The sequence below is a fragment of the Dipodomys merriami genome, unplaced genomic scaffold, assembly GCF_024711535.1.
Source record: "Dipodomys merriami isolate MVZ:Mamm:240054 unplaced genomic scaffold, mDipMer1.0.p SCAF_4, whole genome shotgun sequence".
NCBI classification, from domain to species: Eukaryota; Metazoa; Chordata; class Mammalia; order Rodentia; family Heteromyidae; genus Dipodomys; species Dipodomys merriami.
Window position 1 is genome coordinate 5,881,727 of NW_027205603.1, and position 23,274 is coordinate 5,905,000.

The following is a 23,274-nucleotide window of genomic DNA, read 5'->3' on the forward strand; positions in this document are numbered from 1 at the left end:
GCTCAAGCGGTAGAGTGCCAGCCTTGAGGCTCAGGGACAGTGCCCAGGCCCTGAGTTCAAGCTCGAGGACAGGCAAGAAAAAAGAAAACTCAGACAGAATCATGCGTATCAGAACCCCAGGAGTGTGGGGGTAATTTAAGGCTGCACTAGGAAATAAAATGCTCCCAAAGGCCCTTGAAGGAATTCAAGTTCTCTAAGTAACTTTATGTTTCTTTCTTCATTGCGCCTGGACTACCTCTCAATGTGTTATCCAGTTAGCTGCTATTTTCCCTTAAAAAATAATTCCTGGGGTTGTCCATCTGCTAAATGTCTGGGGGAAAACCTGTGATGACCCCCTATCCACAGGAGGGCTGACTGATCAGATGCCTGTCAGTCCACCCTGAGACGCAAGTGGGAGATGGATGGTCCTCAGAGACTCCATCCCAAATTTTCCTTCAAAATGTGCCTAAGAGGGTCAGAAATCTGAGTTCAGAAATCTGAACTCTGCTACCAAAGACCACTGACAGTTGTCCTAATGCAGCCAGGCCAGCTGGTGACCCAGCAGGACCATGTTTTCACCCGCTTTCTAGAAACTTTCCTGCAGCAGGGCAGCCCAAGATGGGTCTGGTGATTTGGGTGAACAAGTCACGCTTCTAGTCACCCTTTATTTGATTCAAAGATCCTAGTCTTTTTTCCTACTGATGTAAAGTAAATTTAACCCATTCTATCCTGCAACTCTGTTACTGCTATAGCAACTCCCAGGGAGGTTGTTTTTTAAAAGTTAATTCATGACTTAAATTTTCATCTAAATTTTGCAAGCTCCTTTTACTTTGATCTCCTAAGAAAGCAACTGATAAAGCGCCCAAGAAAGTGGTCATCCAAATATGAATAAAGTATTATGAATAATCAATTATAACAATCGTAACATGAATAACAAATGTTACTAACAATGAACTATTAAGATCCAAAATAGCGTGTATGAATTCTCTTGTTAAGATGAACTTCCAGACCTTTTTCTCCAGGTAGGAAGGGATGGAAGCTGGAGTTGGGAGATGAACCAAATCTCAGTAATGCTCTAACATCTCAGGACTAAGAGGAAGAGCATGAACCTGGTGCTATGTCTGGTTTCACTGTCAGAAGTCTTACTAACATGAGTCTCTTTATGGCTCTGTAAGTGTGCGTGTGTTTATGTACATGCATTCGTGTGCATAAGTTCAAGCACATGCCCATGCACACTAGTCCTGAGGTTGCAATTCAGGGCCTGGGGACTGTCCTTGAGCTTTTTGCTCAAGGCTAGCACTCTCATACTTGAGCCAAAGCTCTAGTGGCTAACTGGAGATAAGAGTCTCAAGGGTTTTCCTGCTTGTGCAGGCTTTGAACCATGATTCTCAGACCTCAATCCTCTGAGTAGCTACAATTACAGGCATGAGCTACTACTGGAACCTGGCCCGAGGACAGCTTTAACCATAGTGATTGATACCTTTCATTCAGAACTGCCAAAATTATATCAACCTATCCTCTTAAAAAAATTCAATCATTTTCCCATTCAAATTTTAAGCTCAAGAAAAAAATAGTCTAGGCAAATGAAAATGTTCACTTGACTTGGAAAAAGTTGTCCTTCATCAAACTATGCTTTTCCAGCTGGGCACCACTTATGCCTGTAATCCTAGCTACTCAGGAGGCTGAGATCTGAGGATCATGGTTTGAAGCCAGCCCAGGCAGAAAAGACCCCATGAGACTCTTTTCTTTTCTGTCTTTTCTTTTTTTTTTTTTTTAATGAACTCTGGGCCTGAGCACTATCCCTGAGTTCTTCAGCTCAAGGCGAGCGCTCTACCATTTGAGCCACAGTGCCACTTCTGGTTTTTGTGGTTAATTGGAGATCAGAGCCTCGCAGAGTTTCCTGCCCAGGCTGGCACTGAACCATGATGCCTGCATCTCAGCCTCCGGAGTAGCTAGGATTACAGGCATGAGCCACCAGCGCCAGACCCTGTGAGACTCTTATCTCCAAATAACCACTCAAAAACTGGAAGTGGCACTGTGGCTTAAGTGGTAGAGTGCTAGCCTGGAGCACAAAGAGGCTCACGGATAGCACTTAAGCCCTGAGTAAAGCCCCACAAGTGACAAAAAACAAAAACAAAAAAACACTTTTTCCCTCCTTAAGACAGGCAAAATAATACCACGAAACAATCTTTCATAAGTTCTATATTTCTCGCAAAATATCTTTTAAAAAGTTTTCCTAGGCTATTTGCTACTTCCAAAGATTCCAAAAAGATCTTGCCAGTTTTCATACTTGAGTGTGTTTTTTATATTTTAGATATATTTTATGGGTTCATAGTCCTTGATAAAATGTGTGTAAGAGAGAACAGAGGCGGAAGAAGGGAGAGGGAAAAGGGGATAGAGGAGACAGGAGGGAGATGATCGATTGATCGATACTGGGGTTGGAGCAAAGGGCCCTGTGCGTTGCTAGGTAAGGGCTCTACTACTGGGTACCAGCCATATTTGCTTTCATTACTTTTCAGATAGAGACAAATGCTTTTTGCCCAGGGCCAGCCTTGGATCATTATATCTTCCTACCTACGCTTCCTTTGTAGTTGACATGATAGGTGTTTGCCATCAATCCTTGGCTCTAAATTTATGAAATTTATGTCTGATAAGCTTATCTTCCCAGGCAGTTTACACAACCTCGGAGTGTTACCTAATTGTCTTTGTCCCTACTATTCAGAACTTCCTTCTACAATGGGAATCACAGTGGCACTGAATCTAGGCTGTTACCACTTAAAATATGCCTGATAGACAGAAGGACCTCTTTGGTCTAACTTACAGGACATAGTGTGCAGCACGCTCATGCTCTCTTTAATCAAACTTCTATGGATAAATCCTAGAACCATCCAGAAAAAAAATCTTATAGACAACTGATAGCTCGACTTGTCACACAAAGTTTAGTCAGTTTAATCTTATTCAGAGTATCTTGCCTAATTATTTGATGAGCCATTTACTGAGGTTCTCTTTATTCTGTTCATTTCTCTTCCTATTTATTTTTCCGACTGGGTTGTAAAACAAGAAGAGAGAGGACTTCTAAATAAGCAGAGGCCATTCGGCCACAGCTAGCGGACAATAAAGGAATACTTTCCTAGAGCAGACAATTTAAACAGGTACAGAGTAGAAGATAAAGCTGAGAGAAGCATACATTGAGGAAAAGCAGAGAGGGTAAAAGAGTCAACTTAGTAATTTATACTTCCAACTTTGGAAAACACTAAACATTTTTCTGACAAGGAGAACATGAACAACATTGAACAACATGGTGTGTGATGGGAAACAGTGTTGGAGAGAGCCTGGGTCAAAATTAAAACAGAGAGAGGAAAAAGACATGCTGGGTCTGGGAAGGTGGCTCAGTGGAAGAGTGCTTGCCTTGCATGCATGAGGCCCTGGGTTCAATTCCTCAGCACCACAGAAGCAGAAAAAGCCGGAAGTGGTGCTATGGCTCAAGTGGTAGAGCACTAGCCTTGAGTTGAAGAGCTGAGGAACAGTGCCCAGGCCCAGAGTTCAGGCCCCATGACCACAAAAAAAAAAAAAAAAAAGACATGCTGGTTTCAAGTTCTACAACTAAATGATTCTCTCCCTTCATTATTTATTAATGTGGGATCTCAAATCCAGAAATCAAGAAGGTTCATGGTTGTCTCCATTCTTGAGTTCAGTTCCTGGGGAGATGACTCAAGACAGGTCATCTTCTTTCCCTTCCTAGAGACAATTTTGAGCCAAATCACCAGAACGACCCCATCAGCTCAGCCTAACATCATTTATCTCCTTTTCCTGGGCTCCACTGAGCTTTACTCTTTTGCTTCCAATGAGATGAAAATTAAAGGAGAGCCATGATTTCACTCTTCCCGTATTCTTTTAATAGAGCGGTGCTATTGCTTCTTAGCCCTGGAGCTGGAGGGACTCATTTATCTAAGTGTGGGCCAAGCCTCTGAGACCACTGGATCTTCATTCAAGCCAAAGAGGGGACCCTTCACATCTCAAGGTATTGAAGACCTACGTGACATCTGAGGAGAACTTTCTTCTACCTTTTAGTTGCTAATAGTTAATGTTTATTATGGTTTAGATCTGCAATGCCATCCTTGCATCTATTAAAACTCGTCCCCAGTGCTCAGAAGTGGGGCCTTTAATACAGGATTGGATCCTGATGGATGAATCCATCAGCGGATTACTTCATTGATGGAATCATATCCTAATGGGGGCGAGGGGAGGGGCTTTGTTATAAACACAAGCTCTTCTTTGCCTTCTGCTCTGAGGTGAACAATTCTGCAGCTATGAGTCAAAGTAACTCTTCCCTCCATAGAAGCCTGTCATCTCAGGGATTTCCTTAGAGTAACAGAAAGATAACTAATACAATGTGTCCACAAAATCTAGAGCAAAGCTTGAAAGCAAGCAAAGAGTTATAAAATCTTTCTAAAATCTGGGCAAGGGGTTTGGAAGGCTACCAAGTTGTCCCTCCAGACCGAAATGTCAACTCTGGAGGGAACAGAGCAGACTTGAGGGGGAGAATATGAACAAAAGAGAAGTCACAAGCCCACTGATCTCATCTGGAAGAAAAACGATGTTTTTGGTAATGGAGAAGGGTCACTGATGCCTTGTAACGAAGCCCAAGGACCAATCCAATCTTCCAATCCAACTCATCCTCCAGGCTCCCAGGAGTTGAGAGCCTTCATTGTATGGGGGGAGTGGGAATGTAGCTAAGAGTAGAACACTTTCTTTTCTTTTTGTCTTTCAGTTGTGGGGCTTGAACTCTGGGTCTGGGTGCCTCAGCTCTTCAGCTCAAGGCGAGCACTCAGCCACTTGAGCCACAGCGCCACTTCCAGTTTTCTGATGGTTTATTGGAGATAAGAGTCTCATGGACTTTTCTGCCCAGGCTGACTTTGAACCCCAATCCTCAGATCTCAGCCTCCTGAGTAGCTAGGATTCCAGGCGTGAGCCACCAGCGCCTGGCTAGAATACTTCTGAGATTCAAGAATGTAAAAGGAAGCCAGACACAGGTGGCTCACGCCTGCAATCCTAGCAATTCAAGATGCTGAGATCTGGAGACAGTGGCTCAAAGCTAGCCCAAGCAGGAAAAGGTGAAAGAGTCTCTGAGACTTTCCAAAGAAGCAAAGCTGAGCACAAAAGCTCAAGGACAATGCCTAGGCCTGAGTTAAGCCCCAGGACCAGTGCATACTGAAGTGTGCACACACACATGCACGCGCGCACACACACACACGCACATGCACAGAATGCAAAAGGTCCTAGATTGTAATCTCAGCACCACAAACAAGTAAAAATAACTATGTTCATAGTATATTATCAGCTTGTTGATGAATCCTCATGAGAACCCATCACTTCACAGTGCTCTGGTTTGTGAAGTCTGAGTCCAGCCAAGAATAGACCTCTTCAAAAGAAGAGAGGTAGCCCACCATTCACTCAAATGCTGTGACAGATGAGAGATGAATGGAAAGTTAGCACATGATTGCACACCACCTTACTGTTAGATTAAAAACAACAAAATAAAGATCAGACACTGTAGGCCTGAGCAGGAAACCCTTCAGCTAATGCTGACCTTTCCTTTGGAACAGAGAATAGTATTGGGTTTCACAATTACATCCCTGTGGAGTACATCTGCACAGCTTCCTGCACTCTCTGGAGAGACACCCTTCCACACCCTTCCCTCCAGACACCTCAGTGCAGGTTTGTAAGAGGCACAGTGAGTCTGAGTTGGTTGATACTTTGGAATCACAGTTTCTGTAGCATTTCCACAAAAACTGCCTATAAATGCTCCGGAGCCAACTCAAACAAAACACTTAATAAAAGCACCCGATCATATTAGAGAACTAGTTCCTGTTCACATGGCAACTAATTAACTGTTGCATCGCAAATCACTTTGCAGATTCAGAGAGAATCTGCAGCTAACCCTTAAGTTTTATCTAAAAATATATAAATAGCAAAGTAATGCCAAGAAAATTTGCAGATGTTAGTTTTTCCAGATGTTATAATAAAGCTTTGTTTAATAAAGAAGAGGTCACTTAGTCCCTGGAATCTAGTGCATGGTCCTTATGTTTGAATTTCACCCAAGTAATTTCCAAGCCCTGCTGTACAATGTGCTATTTACAATGTTTGTTCAAAGTTATGATTCAGGTTGGCTTCTGTAATAAAAGCAGAACTCTTACAAATCAGGTTTCAGAAGAAGTAAACATTGAACCTTTCTTCCAATAAGAATGCCAATAAGAATGTCCCAAGTTACTTTATAGTACACACATTAAGTATCTTCAACTTAAATCAAATGTAGCATTTGTCTGCACTGAAACCACCAATCTAAAGATCTGTTAGACAGAATATAGAGAATGATTAAATATCAAAACACTTTGAAGGATTCAATGGGTTCACGGTGACCTCAAATGTCAGAAAAACTGTCTATTCCTTTAACTATATACTGGTTCAAAATCCAGATGCCAGAGAGTAAGACTGATTGCTGAGCTCCTGGGCTCAATGCCTTAGAAAGCTATCCTTATTCTGAATAACCAATCAAGGAAATAATCTCAGAAGTGTATTCAAGATACTGGATCTTCTACTGAAAGCATGCCACATACTAAGAGACTTCTGGTCAATGCATAGATTTTCTTACACGTTGATCATTTCTCTTCCACTTCATGGAATATTCCATTTTTCCATTTCTGGGGGTTTGGCAAGCAAGAGTTCAGTAAACTATGGTCTTAAGACTTAAATCAAGTAGGTTCCCCCCCCCCCCACCATGATTTTTTTTAATTGAAGCCATGCCTTGTAAGTGCATGAACTCAATATTTCCATATATTGCTATTTCAAATACAGAATGAAAAAAATCAATCTTTACAATGAAAATAATGGCCTCACTGAGGTACAAATATCATTCACAAATAGATGATTCCAAAAGGCAGTCGGGTAGAAATGAAAGAGGCTACAATTCCACACTGATGAGCTAATGCCACCAACATCCATTTCCCTAGGAGAGAAGATACAGGGATCTTTCTGTATCTTGTCAATGGCCCCCTTCCTCCATCACATACACTCCTAAATTTATACTCAAGGCAGAAACGATCACATTTCTACCGCTAACTAGAGAAGCCAGCCATGCATTTTAAGAGCTGGCGGCAAGGGAGTCAGGTGGATATGAAAACCTTTCATTCAACACGTAGATAACAAATGAAACCCAGATTGCTGGCAAGAGTCTTCTCTCCCTGACACAACATCCCAGACCAGGGTGCACGGAGGCTCCTCCTTCACTCAGTGAGGAGGGCCAACTCTGCACGGTTCACACCTCCTGGTGTTGGGGGGGGGTTGTTACAAGCTGCTAGGTACAGTCTCCAGGCCAGCGAGGCCCAGAGGGGGTGGAGAGATCTGCAGTTCCCCCTCCCCACTTTTCAAAATGCCAGCAAGAGGACAGGATTTTGGTCTCCATTAAAGCTCGCCAAGGAAGCCCCAGAATTCTTCCCAGATAAATCGTTTTTTATTTCCTTAAAAAAGAAAAAGGTTGGTGGCCGTTCTCCGGGTGGACCACGTTAATACTCTCGTGGCTGAAAAGCAGATTCGCAGAGGCCAAAGATTAGACAAAAGGCACGAGCTGGAGACACACAGGCAGAGAAATGGCTATCACCATCATCATTATTATTTATTATTATTACTCTAAGTCATCAAGGCCTCCCGGTTGCAATTCGTTCTCCTGGATCTTGGGCCGCTGTGGGGGGGGGGGGGAAATCCCTAAAGACGTGGGATGGGGTGGGGTGTGTGTGGGGTGTGTGGGGAGAACCCCGAAACTTTCCGAAACTGCAGTAAGCTAATGCAAAGGTCCGGGGGTACAGGGAGAGAGCACCCCAGGGCGGCGGCCGCTCCTTTCCGTGCCATAACAAAAGGGCCGAGCGCAGCCCCGGTGCTGGGCTCCCAGGACCCGAGCCCCGGGCCCAGAGCCGGGGGAGCGGTAAGCGCCGGCCCCGGGCCGAGGAGGAGATGGATGCAGCCGCGCGTGTCGGTGTCACCGCATAAAGGGAAGAGCCTCGCAGGGGCGTCCCGATCCGACACCCGCCGCGGCAGTCACGACCCCTCCCCGGTCCCCCCACCCCCAGGGAACCTCGGCCCCCCGGGGCCCTGCGTCCCCGCCCCCTCGGGAGCTCGGCCCGGGGGAGGGGGGGCTGCGAGGCCTGGCGATCACCGCACAGCCCACTCCGCGGCCGCGGCGTGGGCAGAGGCCGCTGCCAGCACGCGGCCCCCGGAGCCTCCCGCCGCCGCCGCCACGCCAGGCCCAGCGCCACACAAAGCCCCCCGGCCCCGCCGCCGCCCACCGACCTTGGGCTCCGGCGCCGGGCTCCCGCAGCGTCTTGGTCACCGCCTTCCAGACGTGGCAGCCCAGCAAGCAGAGCAGCAGCGCCGCGGACCTGCTCATCTCCGCGCCGCGGGGCCGCGGGCGGCTCGGGCTCGCCACCAGCGGGCCGGGCAGGGGCGCGTCACGGGCGGCCGGGCGCCGCGCCTCCCTCCATGGGGCTGGCTCCGCGCGCGCCGGGCCCGCCGCCCGATTGGCCCCCGCGGCCCCCGCCGCTCCCTCCGCCGCGCCCCGCGCGCCGGGCTTCCCCGCAGAGCCCCAGCCGCCGCCGCCGCCGCCGCCGCCGCCGCTCCGCCGGCGCCTTAACCCCTTCCTGCCCCGCCCCGCGCCGCCCCGCGCCCGCCGAGCGCCCGGACCCCGGGCCCGTGGTGCCACCTGGCGGCCGCCCCGCCGCAGGCGCTCCACGCCCCTGGCCCCCACGCCGCGGGACCCGTGCCCCTCGGTCCCCACTCCGCGCGTCCCGTGCCCCTGACCTCCACGCTGCGCGCCCCCACGCTGCGCACAACCAGAACCCTAGCCTCCACGCCCCTGGCCCGCACGCTGCGTGCCCACGCCCTTAGACCCCTGTCCCACGCACCTAGATCCCAGTCTGCACGCCCCAAACTCCTCAGCCCCGCTACCCAGTGAGCACACGCCCCCACACTCCAGGCTCCTAACCCCCACGCCGTAGACTCCCCACCCCACGCCCCAAGCCCCATATTCCTTGGCTCCATTCCCCTAGACCCCGCTCCCCATACCCCCTCCCCAAACTCTGGGCTCCCACTCCACACCCCTATATCCTCCACGAGCCCCATGCCCCTAGTCTCCCATTCCACAGACCAGCCTCCTGCAGAGAACACTGGAAGCCCAGTTTGTGATACACCGGGTGACCTGCGGGCCCGAGGGGGCAGCGCGGTCTGGAGATGGGTATCCTCTGTGTAACTCCCATCTAGTAGCAGCTCTCTGTGTCACAGGCCTCCCACGTCCCCCAGGGGTGGCTGCGACACCCAATTGGAAAGGTCAGTGGGGAACCGAAAATCTGAACCTTGAATCTGAGCAGACTGCAGGAGGATCTCCGTACTGGGGCTCCAGCAGGCTGCGCCGTGCTTGGGTATGAGAGAGGGTTAAGGTGGAGGGGCATTTTTCATTTTTGACAGTCCTGGGTGATTTTCTTCATATATTTTTCTACCTTTGTTTTGCCTTGGTAAAGAGACGGTGTTCAATGATACCTGTGAATGAGACATTAGGCAGAGCGGTGAAGATAGGTACCAGGACATGACGGCGGTGGGATCTCGTAGTGGGGGAGACAGATTGGGCCAGGCCCTGACCAAGTCAGGACAAACTGGGGGCACTGGTATTTGGAAGATACCTAAGCAGACACATTATGGCTGGAGGGTGGTGATTTTGATTAAAATTGCTTAATAGGATTCCTGCTTGAGACAGGCTAGGGTTATCAACATCCCCATCACCCGGGGAAGGTGGACCGGGAAGAACCTGATCAGATATGACAAGAGATCAGACATCCAGGAAGGGATGTCTGAGCGCCAGAAGGGGACAGATGTCCAGGAAAGTTCCAGGGACCCAAGGTTTAATTAAGCAGTGACTCACAACAGATAACGTAAAAGGTAAACATCTTATTCCCATGCTCAGATGAGAAAACAGAAGCTTTGTCCCAAAGCACCCAGATGGGTCTAGTAGGAGAACTGAGATTCTAATAAAAGCCAGTCTCACTCCCCCACCCCCCATACTTCCCTTAAGCCTAGGGATGGCCTCATCCCACCTGGACTTCTCTTTCTCTCAACCCGCTCCTGTCCACCTGCCTCTATTCATAAAATCCTCATGTCCACTATCTCTCTCCACCACTGTCTTGCACGTCAGTGATCCTCCAACCTCTGAGGAGCTAGGTTCTGAGGAAATCCACTCCTCCTCTGCCCAGCAAGAAAGAGGGTCATTATTGCAGTTTTATTAATTGAACATTAAGGCAATTGTAGGTACTGTACCCAAAAGGGGAATGATGGATGGCACTCGCCCAGTTGGCTCACCCTAGGCAAATTATTATGATTCATAATAAAAACTGGGAGATGGAGAAGCCCATTCCAATACTATAGTGATCCTCAAGAGCAGGCTACAATCCGTGCGATAGCGTACCTGCACCGGTACATTTTGAGTTGTCCGGAAGGCAGGAAGCCCTTAATCCTTAAGGGCTGCCTGATTCCTTTAGTCTGAGCCCAAGTTCAAAGCCATACTGCCTACCTAGGGAAAGAAAGTCCAAACTAAGTCTTCAACTCTAACTTGGTGCCAGTACACAAAGATAGAGAATCCAGCCTAGATGGTTAGGTAGAAGATGACTTTATGGAACAGGAATGACATTTTTCAAGTCATTTTCTTGATCAGAAGGCTACTTTTTTTTTTTTTTAAGCCCGTCTGTCTATCTCAGAGTTGAAACTTCTCACTGGAAAATTTTTGAGGCAGCCTTGATGGAGGGATAGACTAGCTAAGAGACAGGATGCAACTGAAGAAAATAAGATGGGTCAAGATCCATGTTGATTGCAGGGAGAGTATCTGGGTCTCCTTTACAACTGTAGGAACTAAGAAGGAAGGAAACTAGACTTTGGGGGGATCCTAACTTATGCCACACACTGCTTTTAGGGACATTTCCTCCTAACAGCTTAGTTGGTATTGTTTCTGTTTTACAGATGAAAAACTGAGGGTTAGTGACAAAGTAGATTTCCCCCAGATATACAGGTTTGATGATAGCCAGCTCAAATTCCTTATACCTCCAAGAAGAAATGGAATGCAAAGGACTCAAGTTAGGTTCAGCAGCAGTCCAGATTGTTTTAACAGTCTATTCTAATCCCAGTTGGGTCTGAATCTAGTTAACAGTATAGTGTCTATGCCAATTTCCTGGCTCTGATAATGTACCATAATTACATAAGGAGAGAAGTGTATCCAGGACCTCTCTGAACTACTTGTGATCGTGTGTGTGCGCATGGGCACATGCACGCAAGCTAGTGGAGCTTGTGCCCAGGACTTCAAGCTCTTTCTTGGCTTATTTTGCTCAAGGCTGCTACTCTAGCACTTGAGCTGCACTTCCACTTCTAGCTTTTTGCTGGTTAATTGGAGACAAAGTCTCACAGACTTTTTTTTTTTGGCCAGGGCTGGCTGAGATCATTAGATTTCAGTTTCCTGAAATCAGCCAGGATTAGAGCAAGCCACCAACACCCAGGCTTCTGAACTGCTTTTATAACTCTTTCCGACTCTCTCCGTTATTCCACACACAGATGTTTTCAAAAGAAAACAAAAATTCTTTTCTATACGATTTTTCTAAGTCCTTATTGTCCAGCCAACTCACTGGTGTTTGTGATCTTAGCACTCAAGTTTTAGAACTTTTTGGCTATAGAAGACTTAATAAACTTTGAATGAAGTTTGGGTCACAGTCCAAACTGGAAACACTTAGGTTGTATAGTAGTGGTTACTGCCTTTGTAACGGCTTTCCTGAATAGCATGGTGGTTTAGAAGTTGATGTACCTATACAACCAGACTGCAGCTTATATAATAAATAGTTTCTGAACCATTACTCCATCTCATTTTGCAGATGCATCTGGGAAAGGAAAAACAGGTTAAATACTTTGCACAGTACATTCTTCAAGGCAGCCTGGGAGGAGCATTGTCTCATTATAGGATTCTTTTCCAGTGAGTTCCTTGGGTGGGAAGTTAAGCAAGCACAAATTCTGCACTACCACTCAAACCCATTTGCAAATCATCTATCCAGCATTGTGCAAGAATTAAATAATCAGACTTATCATTTACAGGAATAAAAGAAAAACGGTTTACCTTTTTCTCCTGTTCTGATCCTTCAACACCCACTTGGCAACTGCAAGGGGGGGGGGGGAAGACTGGAGAGGGAGTATTTGCAGAACAATGGAATTCAGGAGTGTTCTTTCCTTCTAGAACTTTTCCTGTTGCTCTTAACAATCTCACATTGTTTGACTGGAGATGAATTATGACTGGACTGATTGGAAATTGCTTAGAAGTTGCTTGACTGTGCAGCATTTAATTTCAATTTTGGAGACCAGTGCCAAAAAACAACAACAAAAAAGGCATGCCATATACAAAACTTCCTGTCTGAAATTTCCAGAGACCTTGATTTCAGAGGCTCTGTGTCAAGGTTTCTTAGCTCAAGTAGTATTTGTTCTATTGAAATCTTTCCTGCTGTTGGTGCCCATGGGGTGGGATTTCAATCATCTGACTTTACTCTCAATGCCATTATCCTGGTCCCCTTTCCTGTCCCCACCCCTACCACTGATTGTGAGCAAAGAACAGACTTATTAAGAGACTTACTGCACAGGTCATGAATGCTTGGTAGGCATTCCGACTTCGGTTTGCTGTGCCTTTTAGATACAAGGTAGCCATAGAAATTGCAAGAGCTCAGCATTTTTTTCTTCTTCTGAACTCTTTTGGTAGCCACTTAAAAGAGAAAAGAGAGCTGGGTGCTCATGGCTCATGCTTCCTAAGTACTCAGGAGGCTGAGATTTGAGGATTGTGGTTCGAAGCCAGCCTAGGCAAGAAAGTCTATAACATTCTTATATCAGAAGTGATGCTGTATTTAAAAGTGGTAGAGTGCTAGCCTTGAGCAACAAGAGCTCAGGGACAGCACCCAGGCCCCTGAGTTCAAACCCCATGACTGGAAGAGAAAGAGAGAGGGGGGAGAGAGAGAGAAAGAGAGAGAGAGAGAGAGAAAGAGAGAGAGAGAGAGAGAGAGAGAGAGAGAGAGAGAGAGAGAGGGAGAGAGGGAGAGAGGGAGAGAGAGAGAGAGAGAGAGAGAGAGAGAGAGAGAGAGAGAGAGAGAGAGAGAGAGAAGCAGAGAGGGAGAGAGGGAGAGAGAAAGGCAGGCAGATAAGGAAGTTTGGAGGGACTGCTGTGTTTAAGTAAATGCTAACCCTCGCATCTTGTCCTCCATATAGGATTCGTCACCCACACTCTGCAGATCACCCTGTGGTCTTCGGACAAGTTCTGGCAGGTGCCAGCCAGGATGGGCATCTCATCTAGGAGAGAAGTCAGTGAATGAATGCCTGAGACCAGCTTCAGGTGAAGTTACGAATATACTGCAATAGTGCATCTCTGCCCGGGCAACTGTAGGCCCCTGATTTACTATTCCACTTTGTGGGTACCTTAGAGGCGACGGACGGGTCTGGGACATTCCCCAAGGAATTGCTTGATAGGCTTGACTGTTGGAAAGACTATTCAGGGCTAGCGGCCAGTGAAGAATCCAGGAGCTCTGCAATGCTTCTTAACTCCATATTCTTTTGTGGTGACCCAGTTCTATTAGAAGAGGGAGATGTTTCCAGTTCTCTTCTTTGCCTGACCCACTGAGTTGCTGTCATAAAGACAAGGAAAGCTCAAGGCAAGTAGGACATTAAGCTTCTATGTTCTAGTTGGACATGGAAGGAACTTTGAGCACACAGGAATAGGAAGTTGTGGCGTTGTTTTTGTTTTTTAATCTAAAGGTATTTGGCACCATTGGCTCATTATCTGTAGTCCTTGGTTGAGATCTGAGGATTGGGGTTTGAAGCCAGCCTGGACAGGAAAGTCCATGAGACGTTTATCTCCAATGAGCTACTTTAATAAAAGCCAGAAGTGGAGCTGTGGCTCAAATGGTAGAGTACTAGTTTTTAGCAAAAAAAAAAAAAGCCCAGGGACAGCCATTAGGCTCTGAGTTCATGTTCTAGAACCAGCACAAAAACCACCACCACCAACAACAAAACACTTAAAGGAGTTAGATAAAATTGAGGAAGATGGGGGAGGGAAGGATGTAGGTAATTAGATTATTTAAACTCTTGTTCTGTGACTGATCCTCTACCCCAAATAGGGATAATTATAATAATTATTGCTATGTATGTTTCCTTAAAATTTCCTAGTTCCTGGACAATATTCATATTCAATCTTTGAGTGATATTTTCTTATTCTTATCTTTTCCTTCTTCTCCCTTTCTGTTTAATTTCTTTTAGTATCCTGGCCTTATTATTTAGTAAAGAGTCATCATTATAGGATGGGAATGAAGATGTCATTTTTGGGGGGCCCAATAGTGTAACAGATTTAGATATCCTTCCTCTGAATACTAGTGAGCTTCAGTGGTCATTTCTTTGTATGGTTAAAGGGTTAGGTGGATGGTATTGGCAGGTAGCCTCTAAAATTGTTCCTGAGGTATCTGATCAGGGGAGCTTTAACTGTTGTATTTCTCATCTCACATTCCATTTTTGGCCTTTCCCTCTCCCTTCTACCTCCTCCTCTTATTTTTCTTCCCCTTTTTCTATCTGAAAAATAAGAGAGAATGAGAGTGAGAGTGTGTTTTATTATGCAGCCAAGCCTGGCTTCACATTTCAGATTTTTCCCCTCCATCCCCAGAGTGCTGGGATTGCAGGCACATAAGACCACACTCCTCTACCATCTTCTCTTTCGACTAAGACTTTAGTGGATGATGGTGCTGGGGTGGGGGAGGGGGGCAGGGAGGACTGGGTGGGGGGGCCAGGGGGAGGATGGAAAGGGATGGGAAGGGGAAACAAAGGAGGAGGCTACAATGCTTGATAAAAAATGTACTCATTGTCTTGCCCATGTAATTGTAACCCCTCTGTTCAGTATTTTCACAATAAAAAAATAATAAAATTAAAAAAGAGAACTTCATTACTATCTATTCAAAATTTTTATGAAATTAGTAGTCAATAATTTATAGTTGTATTTTTCTAGAATTTTCACAAAGTAAGCCAAAATAGAGACAAATAAACAAAACCCCCAAACAACAAGCCCCACTGCCTTAGTTTCTGGTGTACTCATTGAAAATGAATAGTTTTCTTCAAAAAAGAGAGGGGGGGGATATCAGACCTAAAAATGTCTGATTTTATGTACAAATCCAAGTTGCTGGTGTTGCCAGTGATTTTGTGTCTCAAATGTTTATTTGTAAATCAATGATGGGTCTCATGTTCTACATTCTGGCTGTTAGTGCCACTACCAAGCAATGTGTCTACATACAGAGCAAATAGTTCCAAACTCAATATTTCTTTCTTTTTTCTTTTTCTTTTTTTTTGTCGGCCGTGGGGCTTGAACTCTGGGCCTGGGCGCTGTCCCTCAGCTCTTCAGCTCAAGGCGAGCGCTCTACCACTTGAGCTACAGTGCCACTTCCGGTGTTCTGGTGGTTTATTGGAGATAGGAGTCTCACGGTCTCTCCTGCCCGGGCTGGCTTTGAACCGCGATCCTCAGATCTCAGCCTCCTGAGTAGCTAGGATTACAGGCGTGAGCCACCAGCGCCCGGCCAAACTCAATATTTCTAATAAATCTTTTTGCTAAAGGACAAGGTATTCTTGAGAGTCATGTGGTGGGCAGAGAGCCAGAGATGTTTTTTTTGTTGTTGGTCATGGGGCCTGAACTCTGCGCCTGGAGCTGTCCCTGAACTCTTCAGCTCAAGGCCAGTACTCTACCACTTGAGCCACAGTGCCACTTCCAGCTTTTTCTGCTTATGTGGTGCTTAGGGATTGAACCCAGGGCCTCATGCATGCAAGGCAAGCACTCTACACTGAGCTAGCTACCTTCCCAGCCCTGCCAGAGATCTTTTATGTGGACAAGTTGTGTTTCCCAGGAAATGAAGATCTCTGCTGCTGACTCAGAAGTAAAGAAGTGTGTGACAGGTTTGTTTGTTTGTTTGTTTTTCTCATGTTGCTTGAACTCAGGGCCTGAGCATTGACCCCGAGCTCTTTAGTTCAAGGCTAGCACTCTACCACTTTGAGCCACAGCATCACTTCCAGTTTTCTGGTAGTTAACTGTAGATAAGAGTCTCACAATGACTTTTCTGCCTGGGCTGGCTTTGAACCACAATCCTCAGATCTCAACCTCCTGAGTAGCTAAGATTACAGGTGTGAGCCACCAGGGTCCAGCTAAACTTTTAACAACCATGATCCGAAAGAGTTTTTCATTCTTTGAATACATCACGAATGATGGTCTCCTGTGTTGGAAAGAAATACCACTCAGACTTCTTACAAAGACATTCTGTAGGGAAGTAGGGTCTTACAAAAGCTGTGGAAGGGTGGGAGGGGCCTTAAAAAGCCTTGCAGTCTGGTGTGGGTGGCTCACACCTGTAATCCTAGCTACTCAGGAGGCTGAGATCTGAGGATCATGATTCAAAGCCAGGCAGGAAAGTCCATGAGACTCTTTTTTAAGCTCTAAGAAATAATAAAAATAATTTATTTGTAAAAATAGTTTGATTTTTAAATTATTTTGCTTCTATTTTTAAATTGTTTTTGTGACTTGTACTTCCAGTTAACCACCAGAAAACCAGAAGTGGTGCTGTGGTTCAAGTGGTAGAGTGCTTGCCTTGAGCTGAAGAGCTCAAAGACACTACCCAGACCCAGAGTTCAAGCCCCATGAGCAAAAAAAGAAAAGCCTTACAGAACAACTCTACCACCTAGGCAGCTGGCACTTCTGCTCCAAAGAAGGAAACTCAAACTGTACTATACTTATAACGTTGCTTTTAGAAACCTTCACATCACATTTCTCACTACCCTCCTTGCCAGTGAGTAGCCATAGGAAAGCAGCCCCTGCACAAAGGCCCAGCCTCTCCAGCCCAGTGCTGGCCAGCAGCAAGGAGATAACCTTGTCTCTCTTTGCCTTCCATATTTCTACAAGCATGCCAATTTGACAGGACCTAACCCCTATCCAGAAGCGTAGCTGCAAGGGAGTCTGGAAATAGCGTTAGAAAAAGAAAGGAAAAAACTCCTAAGGTTCTGGAGCATGATGTAACTCACAGAAAGGGGCCGAGATACTGAGTGCCAACTTAGCCAATCTCCACAGAGCCTTGAGCATTGGGTTATCTGCTACAGCTTAGATACGAGGGTAAGTAAAAATGTATCCAGTAGCCCTTTTATAATCTGTTATATTTTTTTCTGAATGTCTGAATATGGGATGCTATGGTAGTTATCACACAATGCTAGAACTCAAAGAAACTGGCAAGAACCAGCCCATTCCAGCTGTTTCACAGATGAAGAAACAGAAAATTCTAGCCAGGTGATGAGTCAGTCTAAGGTCATCATATTACTTTGCAGTAGGACAGAAAGAATTCTCTTAGTGACCCGCCAATAGCCAGTCCCATCCCGATTTGCCCCTAAAGGCTTGGCCATGATAAGTTACCATGGACCCTTCTGAGTAGAAATAACTTAGAGCATGGTGCTTCTGCAGTTTTGTTTTTGTTTGTTTTGACTGCATCACCATCTTCAGGATCCCTCTGGCTGTTTTAACTAAAGGAATCGCCTCCTCCTCTGTATTATTCATCTTCTTATTCTTTTACCACTGCCTGCATTAAAATACCATCTCCCCGAGGGCAGGACTTTCCTATAGCTCACTGTCATCTATACAGAATTGAGAAAAAAAAGTATTTGACACAAAGGGGATGCTCAATAATTATTAGAAAAAAAAGGAAATTCTTATCATACCTTGAAGAAATAGTTCCTTTTAATTGGTCTAAATATCCTATACTCTTGCCACCTTGGATTAGTTAAGGATTAGTTAAGTTCTTATGATAGGCCCAAAGTTTACAAAGATTGCTCAAGTCCACCCCTCCAGTTTGAACTCATCCCAACTTTCTGAACTTATGCCTCATGGCTATTCTTCAGAGATGGGGAAGTAGGGCTTCCTGAGCCTTGAAGCTGAGGATCGTTGCTCAGGCTGGACCCTCTTCTAGGCAAGCCCTTCTTCCTGCCTTTCCCCTCCCACCCGTGCTGTGATCTCTGCAGTGCTCCACGTGGTCTATCAGGTAACACACATTTCATTCATTAACTGCTTTGTCTAAGTAGTTATTACTATGACCTGTTACCATGTGTTAGAAATGGCTACTTTGTACATGTAGGGTAGAACCATATGTTGAAAAGATAGCCAGACTCTAAACTCATATGAGTTGGGGGGTCCATATTTCACACCAGTTTGTTCCAGTTCTCAAAGCCCTAACATCTGGTGCTCCTATCTGAGAATGTTTGTATAAACTTTTGACCTCAGAATGTACACTATTCTTACATTCTGACATCAGGATTTAGGGTAAGTGTTTATGTAGGCAATAACTTTCCAGAATCTTCTACTTAAAACAGAATATCCTTCAGTCATATAAATTGTCTATTTAAAAATTGGAGCATGGTAATTTTTTCCCCAATGTCTTTTTTCCCCAACTCTGTGGCTCATGAAAGACCCTTATCTATATCTTTGTGACTTTCTCCACATCTCAACTGTATCCCAACCAGAGCTGACTTTCAGTAATGTCCTTGACTTACCGATTGGCTCATATATATAGATTTGATCAGTAAGACATAATTCATAGGGCTGGGAAGGTGGCTCAGTGGTAGAGCGCTTGCCTTGCATGCATGAGGCCCTGGGTTCGATTCCTCAGCACCACATAAGCAGAAAAAAAGCCAGAAGTGGCGCTGTGGCTCAAGTGGTAGAGTGCTAGCCTTGAGGTAAAGAGCCGAGGGACAATGCCCAGGCCCAGAGTTCAGGCCCACGACCGGACCCCCCCCCCCCCAAAAAAAAAGAGAAAAGAAACAATTCATATTAAATGTCATGTGGAAGACCAGATCTGGGTATACATAGAATCTTATTTGATAATTTTCTTCAACTATGAATATTTCAAGGAAGGAATTATATAACAAAATTTTTTTCCCTCTAAATATATTTCATTTCTAGATAACTTTTTTTTAAACTGGTCCTGGGGCTTGAATCCAAGGCCTGTATGGGTGCTGTCCCAGAAGTTCTTCTGTTCAAGACTAGTGCTCTACCACTTCAGTGCCACTTCTGGCCTTTTCTGAATAGTTTATTAGAGATGATGGTCTCATAGACTTTCCTGCCTGGGCTGGCTTTGAACCACAATCTCAGATCTCAGCCTTCTTTTTTTTTTTTTTTTTGGTTGTGGGGCTTGAACTGTGGATCTGGGCTCTGTCCCTGAGCTCTTCAGCTCAAGGCTAGTGTTCTACACTTGAGCCACAGCACCACTTTCAGATTTCTGGTGGTTAATTGTAGATAAGAGTCTCATGGATTTTCCTGCCTGGGCTGGTTTTGAACCATGATCCTCAGATCTCAGCCTCTTGAGTAGCTAGGATTACAAGTGTGGGCTACCAGCACCCAGCCAGATCTCAGCCTTCTGAGTAGCCTCTTGGGTGAAAGGCATGAGCTATAGTTGCCCCACTTAAATAACTATTGCTTTGAGTCACCACACTGCAAGACTTGGGCATATTGCTTCCTTCACTCCTTCTAGCCAGCCCCTCCCCCCTTCCAAGAATCTGCTCTTTCTAGGGCAGAGATGATGGTAAGAGATGTGTGAGTGATGTCCCTGGTATATGTATGAGGAAGATGGTTTTCTTGGCAAGGGACGTAGAGAAATTTAGTTGCAAGGCAGGAGATTCTAAAAGGGAAAGGAACATGACACAAGTCACGTGAAAGATCCCACCTTCTCATTTTGCACATGATGACAGATGACTTCTATTAGTCTCAGTGGGGAGACACCAAACAGAAGCTTTAAAAGCTGAAGATTCCTAAAGTTTTTATTCATAAAACACCTGGATGCCAGGCATGAAGGAATTCAGGTCTCTGACCACAGGAGGGTAGAAAGCAGCGGTGTGCTGTGATTCGAATGTGTGCTCCAAAGCTCGTGTGTTAGAAACTTGATTCCACAATGCAGCCGTGTGTGGGAGTGGGACCTTTCAGAGGTGCATAAGTCGGGGAGGGGGGCGGGCTGGCTCTCCCTGCATAGGTCAATGCCATTATCATGGGGTGGAGTGAATTAGAACCTGCAACGTGGGTTCCCAAGGAAAGAATGAACTGGGTGTGTTCTTTGTCCCTCCCCCTTCCTACTCCCCCTTCTCCTTCTCTCCTTCTTCCTTCTCCTTTTCTCCTTTTCTCCCTTTCTTTTTGCCTTTTCTTCCCCTCTACCTTTCCCTCTTCCTCCTTTACCTTTTAAATTTCCACCATGAGATGATGGAATCAAAAGACTCTTACCTTAACTATGGACTCCCTGTCATTTAGGAACATGAGAAATAAATACATTTTACCTTGTCCATACTACTGTTTTGTTTTTCACCCTGCCATGGGGCTTGAACTCAGGGCCTGGGCACTGTCCCTAAGTTTCTTTTGCTCAGAGCTCTCTACCAATTGACCCATGGCTCCACTTCTGGATTATTTATTATTATTATTATTATTATTATTATTATTATTATTATTATTATTATGTAATTTATTGGAGATAAAAGTCTCATGGACTTTCCTAACCTGTCTAACTTCAAACTGAGATTCTCAGATCTCAGCCTCCTGAGCCACTGGCATCCAGCAATGATACTGTTTTATAGCAGCACAAAAATGCAGTAAGCCTGTGAAATGGTCTTGCCTTGCCAGTAGTGGGGGGAGGTGGGAGGAGCCCTAGTTAGGGACAGTAGGGCAGAGATAATAACAGAATGGGAGCTGCTAGGAGCAAGTCAGAAGAAATGGAGGCATTTGTACTACAAGCTGGCACCTCTTTCAAAGAAGCTAAGTTGTTGAAATATAAGCACGATCTCCCGTTTAATAACGCCACAAAGAACGAAATGTAATCTCGAATTGGTTCTCTTATAAATATTGTTAGTCGGGGCACCGGTGGCACACTGCTGTCATCTTAGCTATTCAGGAGGCTGAGATCTGAGGATCGTGGTTCAAAACCAGCCCAGGCAGGAATGTCTGTGAGACTCTTCTCTCCAGTTAACCACCAGAAAACCAGAAGTGGCGCTGTGGCTCAAGTGGTATAGCCGCTTGCCTTGAGCTGAAGAGTTCAGGGACAGCACCCCAGCCCAGAGTTCAAGACCCATGCTAACAAAAAACAAAACAAATAAATATTGTTGCCCAAGATACCTTACAAAAAAAGCAATAAAGTATTCTATATTTTCTCCCCTCTTGTTCTTAAAATATGATGCAGTCTTGGCCAAAGCCTGAAGGCTAGGCCAGGTATTTATAGATAACATTCTCTTGACTATGATTCTACCTTCCATTTCTCAGTACTGCCGTCAATCTCTGCCTCCTCGCACAACCTCTGCATTCACACCCACACATCCAGAACATTTATGGTCCAGTTTTTTTTTAAATTGAAAGTGTGCAAGAATACAAAAGATCTTAAAAGCTGGGAGAGGTGGCAATCCCACTCTACACAACAGAAATAGCACTTGGAGGATAGAAGCTATGCCTGACTTGCAAACAGACAGAAACCAACTCATCTACCAGGAGAGGGTGGGGTGTCTTTAATGGGGTGAGTTGAATTTCAAAGCTTCCTCAAAGGGGTTCTGGAACAAAATCTGCATATGTCAGAGCAAACTCTTCCCTTGATAATCCACAGGAGTAGCTGCAGGTATGACTTAGGTGCTGTGCACAGATACTGCTTTGTTAGAGATATAACCCATCCTCCTTCATCTAATAATGGAACCCACATTTTCCTAAAGGATCTACCCTCACCCTCCCTGCAGTTTAGGGGGCTGAAGGGAGGGTGGGTCCAAGAGTGGAGGATAGACCTCAGTCTCTTGTCATGGTTCAGGGGTAGAGCATAGTGCAGTAGTCAAAGTGATATCCAATTCTGAGACCTCAAAAAACCAACCAAACAAACAAAATAACACTGTTGAAAAGGACAGGTTTTCCCAACTGGAATTAATGCGAAGAGAGAATAATGCCTGGTCATTGCTGGCAGCACGCTTGTCTCCATGAAGTAAGCACAGAAGAATGGACTCTATCTTAGCAGAACTAACAGGTAGAAAGAGAGAGATGAGTCCTCTGAAGCTAGTTCTTCCTTGGATTTGTGTGTGTGTGTGTGTGTGTGTGTGTGTGTGTGTGTGTGTGTGTGTGTGTGTGTGTGTGTGTGTGTGTGTGGTCCTGGGACTTAAACTCAGGGCCTTTTTTCCCCTCAAGGCTAACACTCTACCACTTGAGCTACACAGCTCCACTTCTGGCTTTATTTTTTATTTTTTAATTTAATTTAATTTTTTTTATTGTGAAAATACTGTGCAGAGGGGTTACAATTCCATGGGCAAGGTAATGAGTACATTTCTTATCAAGCATTGTTGCCTCTTCCTTTGTTTCCCCTTCCCTTCCTTCCCATCTCCCCCCCCACCTCCCCTCCACCTTTCCCCCCCCACCACCAAAGTTGTAAATTTCATTTTTCAACATAACGACTTGTACATCTCATTGTTGCAATGGGTCCACCTGTATCCCTATTTAAACAATTGGTTTTTTTCCTTCCCCTCCACAAATTATACCAACATCAAATACAGTGAAAACAGGGGTTATACCATGGGGGAGGGACATACAAAGCAACAAAGAAATCATCTTAGAAATATGTTAGAAACAATTGCAAGAAAGAAAAAACATTTGAATCCTTATCTTGGGGTTCATTTCACCTAACACCAACTTATCTGATCTTTTCTGCTTGTCTCAGACATATACTAGTTATTGCAAATAAGGGAAACCGTGGGATCTATGTTTCTTTGGGCCTGGCTTACTTCACTTGATATAATTTTTTTCCAGGTTTTTCCATTTCCTAACAAATGGGGCAATGTCATTCTTTCTGATGGAGGCATAGAATTCCATTGTGTATATATACCACATTTTCTTGATCAATGGATCATCTACTGAGGGGCATCTGGGTTGGCCTTTAACTCTTTTTCTTTGGTTTTCAATTTTATTTTATTTTATTTTTGCAGCAGTGGGGATTGAATCCAGGGCCTTATGCTTACTAGACGCAATGACTCTACCAACATCCCTAGCCCTTGTGTTTTTATTTTGTGCTTGATATAGAATCTCAATAGCTTTGTCAAAAGTAGCCTGGAACTCGAGAGATCCTCCTGTCTCTACCTCCTAAAGCACTGAGATTACAAGTGTACTCAGTCACATCTGGCGCTCTTTGA

At 45.2% G+C, this 23,274-nt stretch overlaps 1 protein-coding gene across 1 annotated transcript in view; it reads right to left on the reverse strand.

The window, feature by feature from the left end:
* Positions 1–8,514, reverse strand: part of Fam171a1 (family with sequence similarity 171 member A1) — a 99,035-nt gene extending 90,521 nt beyond the window's left edge. Inside the window, exon 1 of the mRNA XM_069990419.1 lies at positions 8,323–8,514. Within this exon, the coding sequence (XP_069846520.1) occupies positions 8,323–8,419 (97 nt within the window). The 5' untranslated portion in view covers positions 8,420–8,514. The remainder of the gene's footprint in view (positions 1–8,322) is intronic.
* Between the last annotated feature and the right edge of the window lie 14,760 nt (positions 8,515–23,274).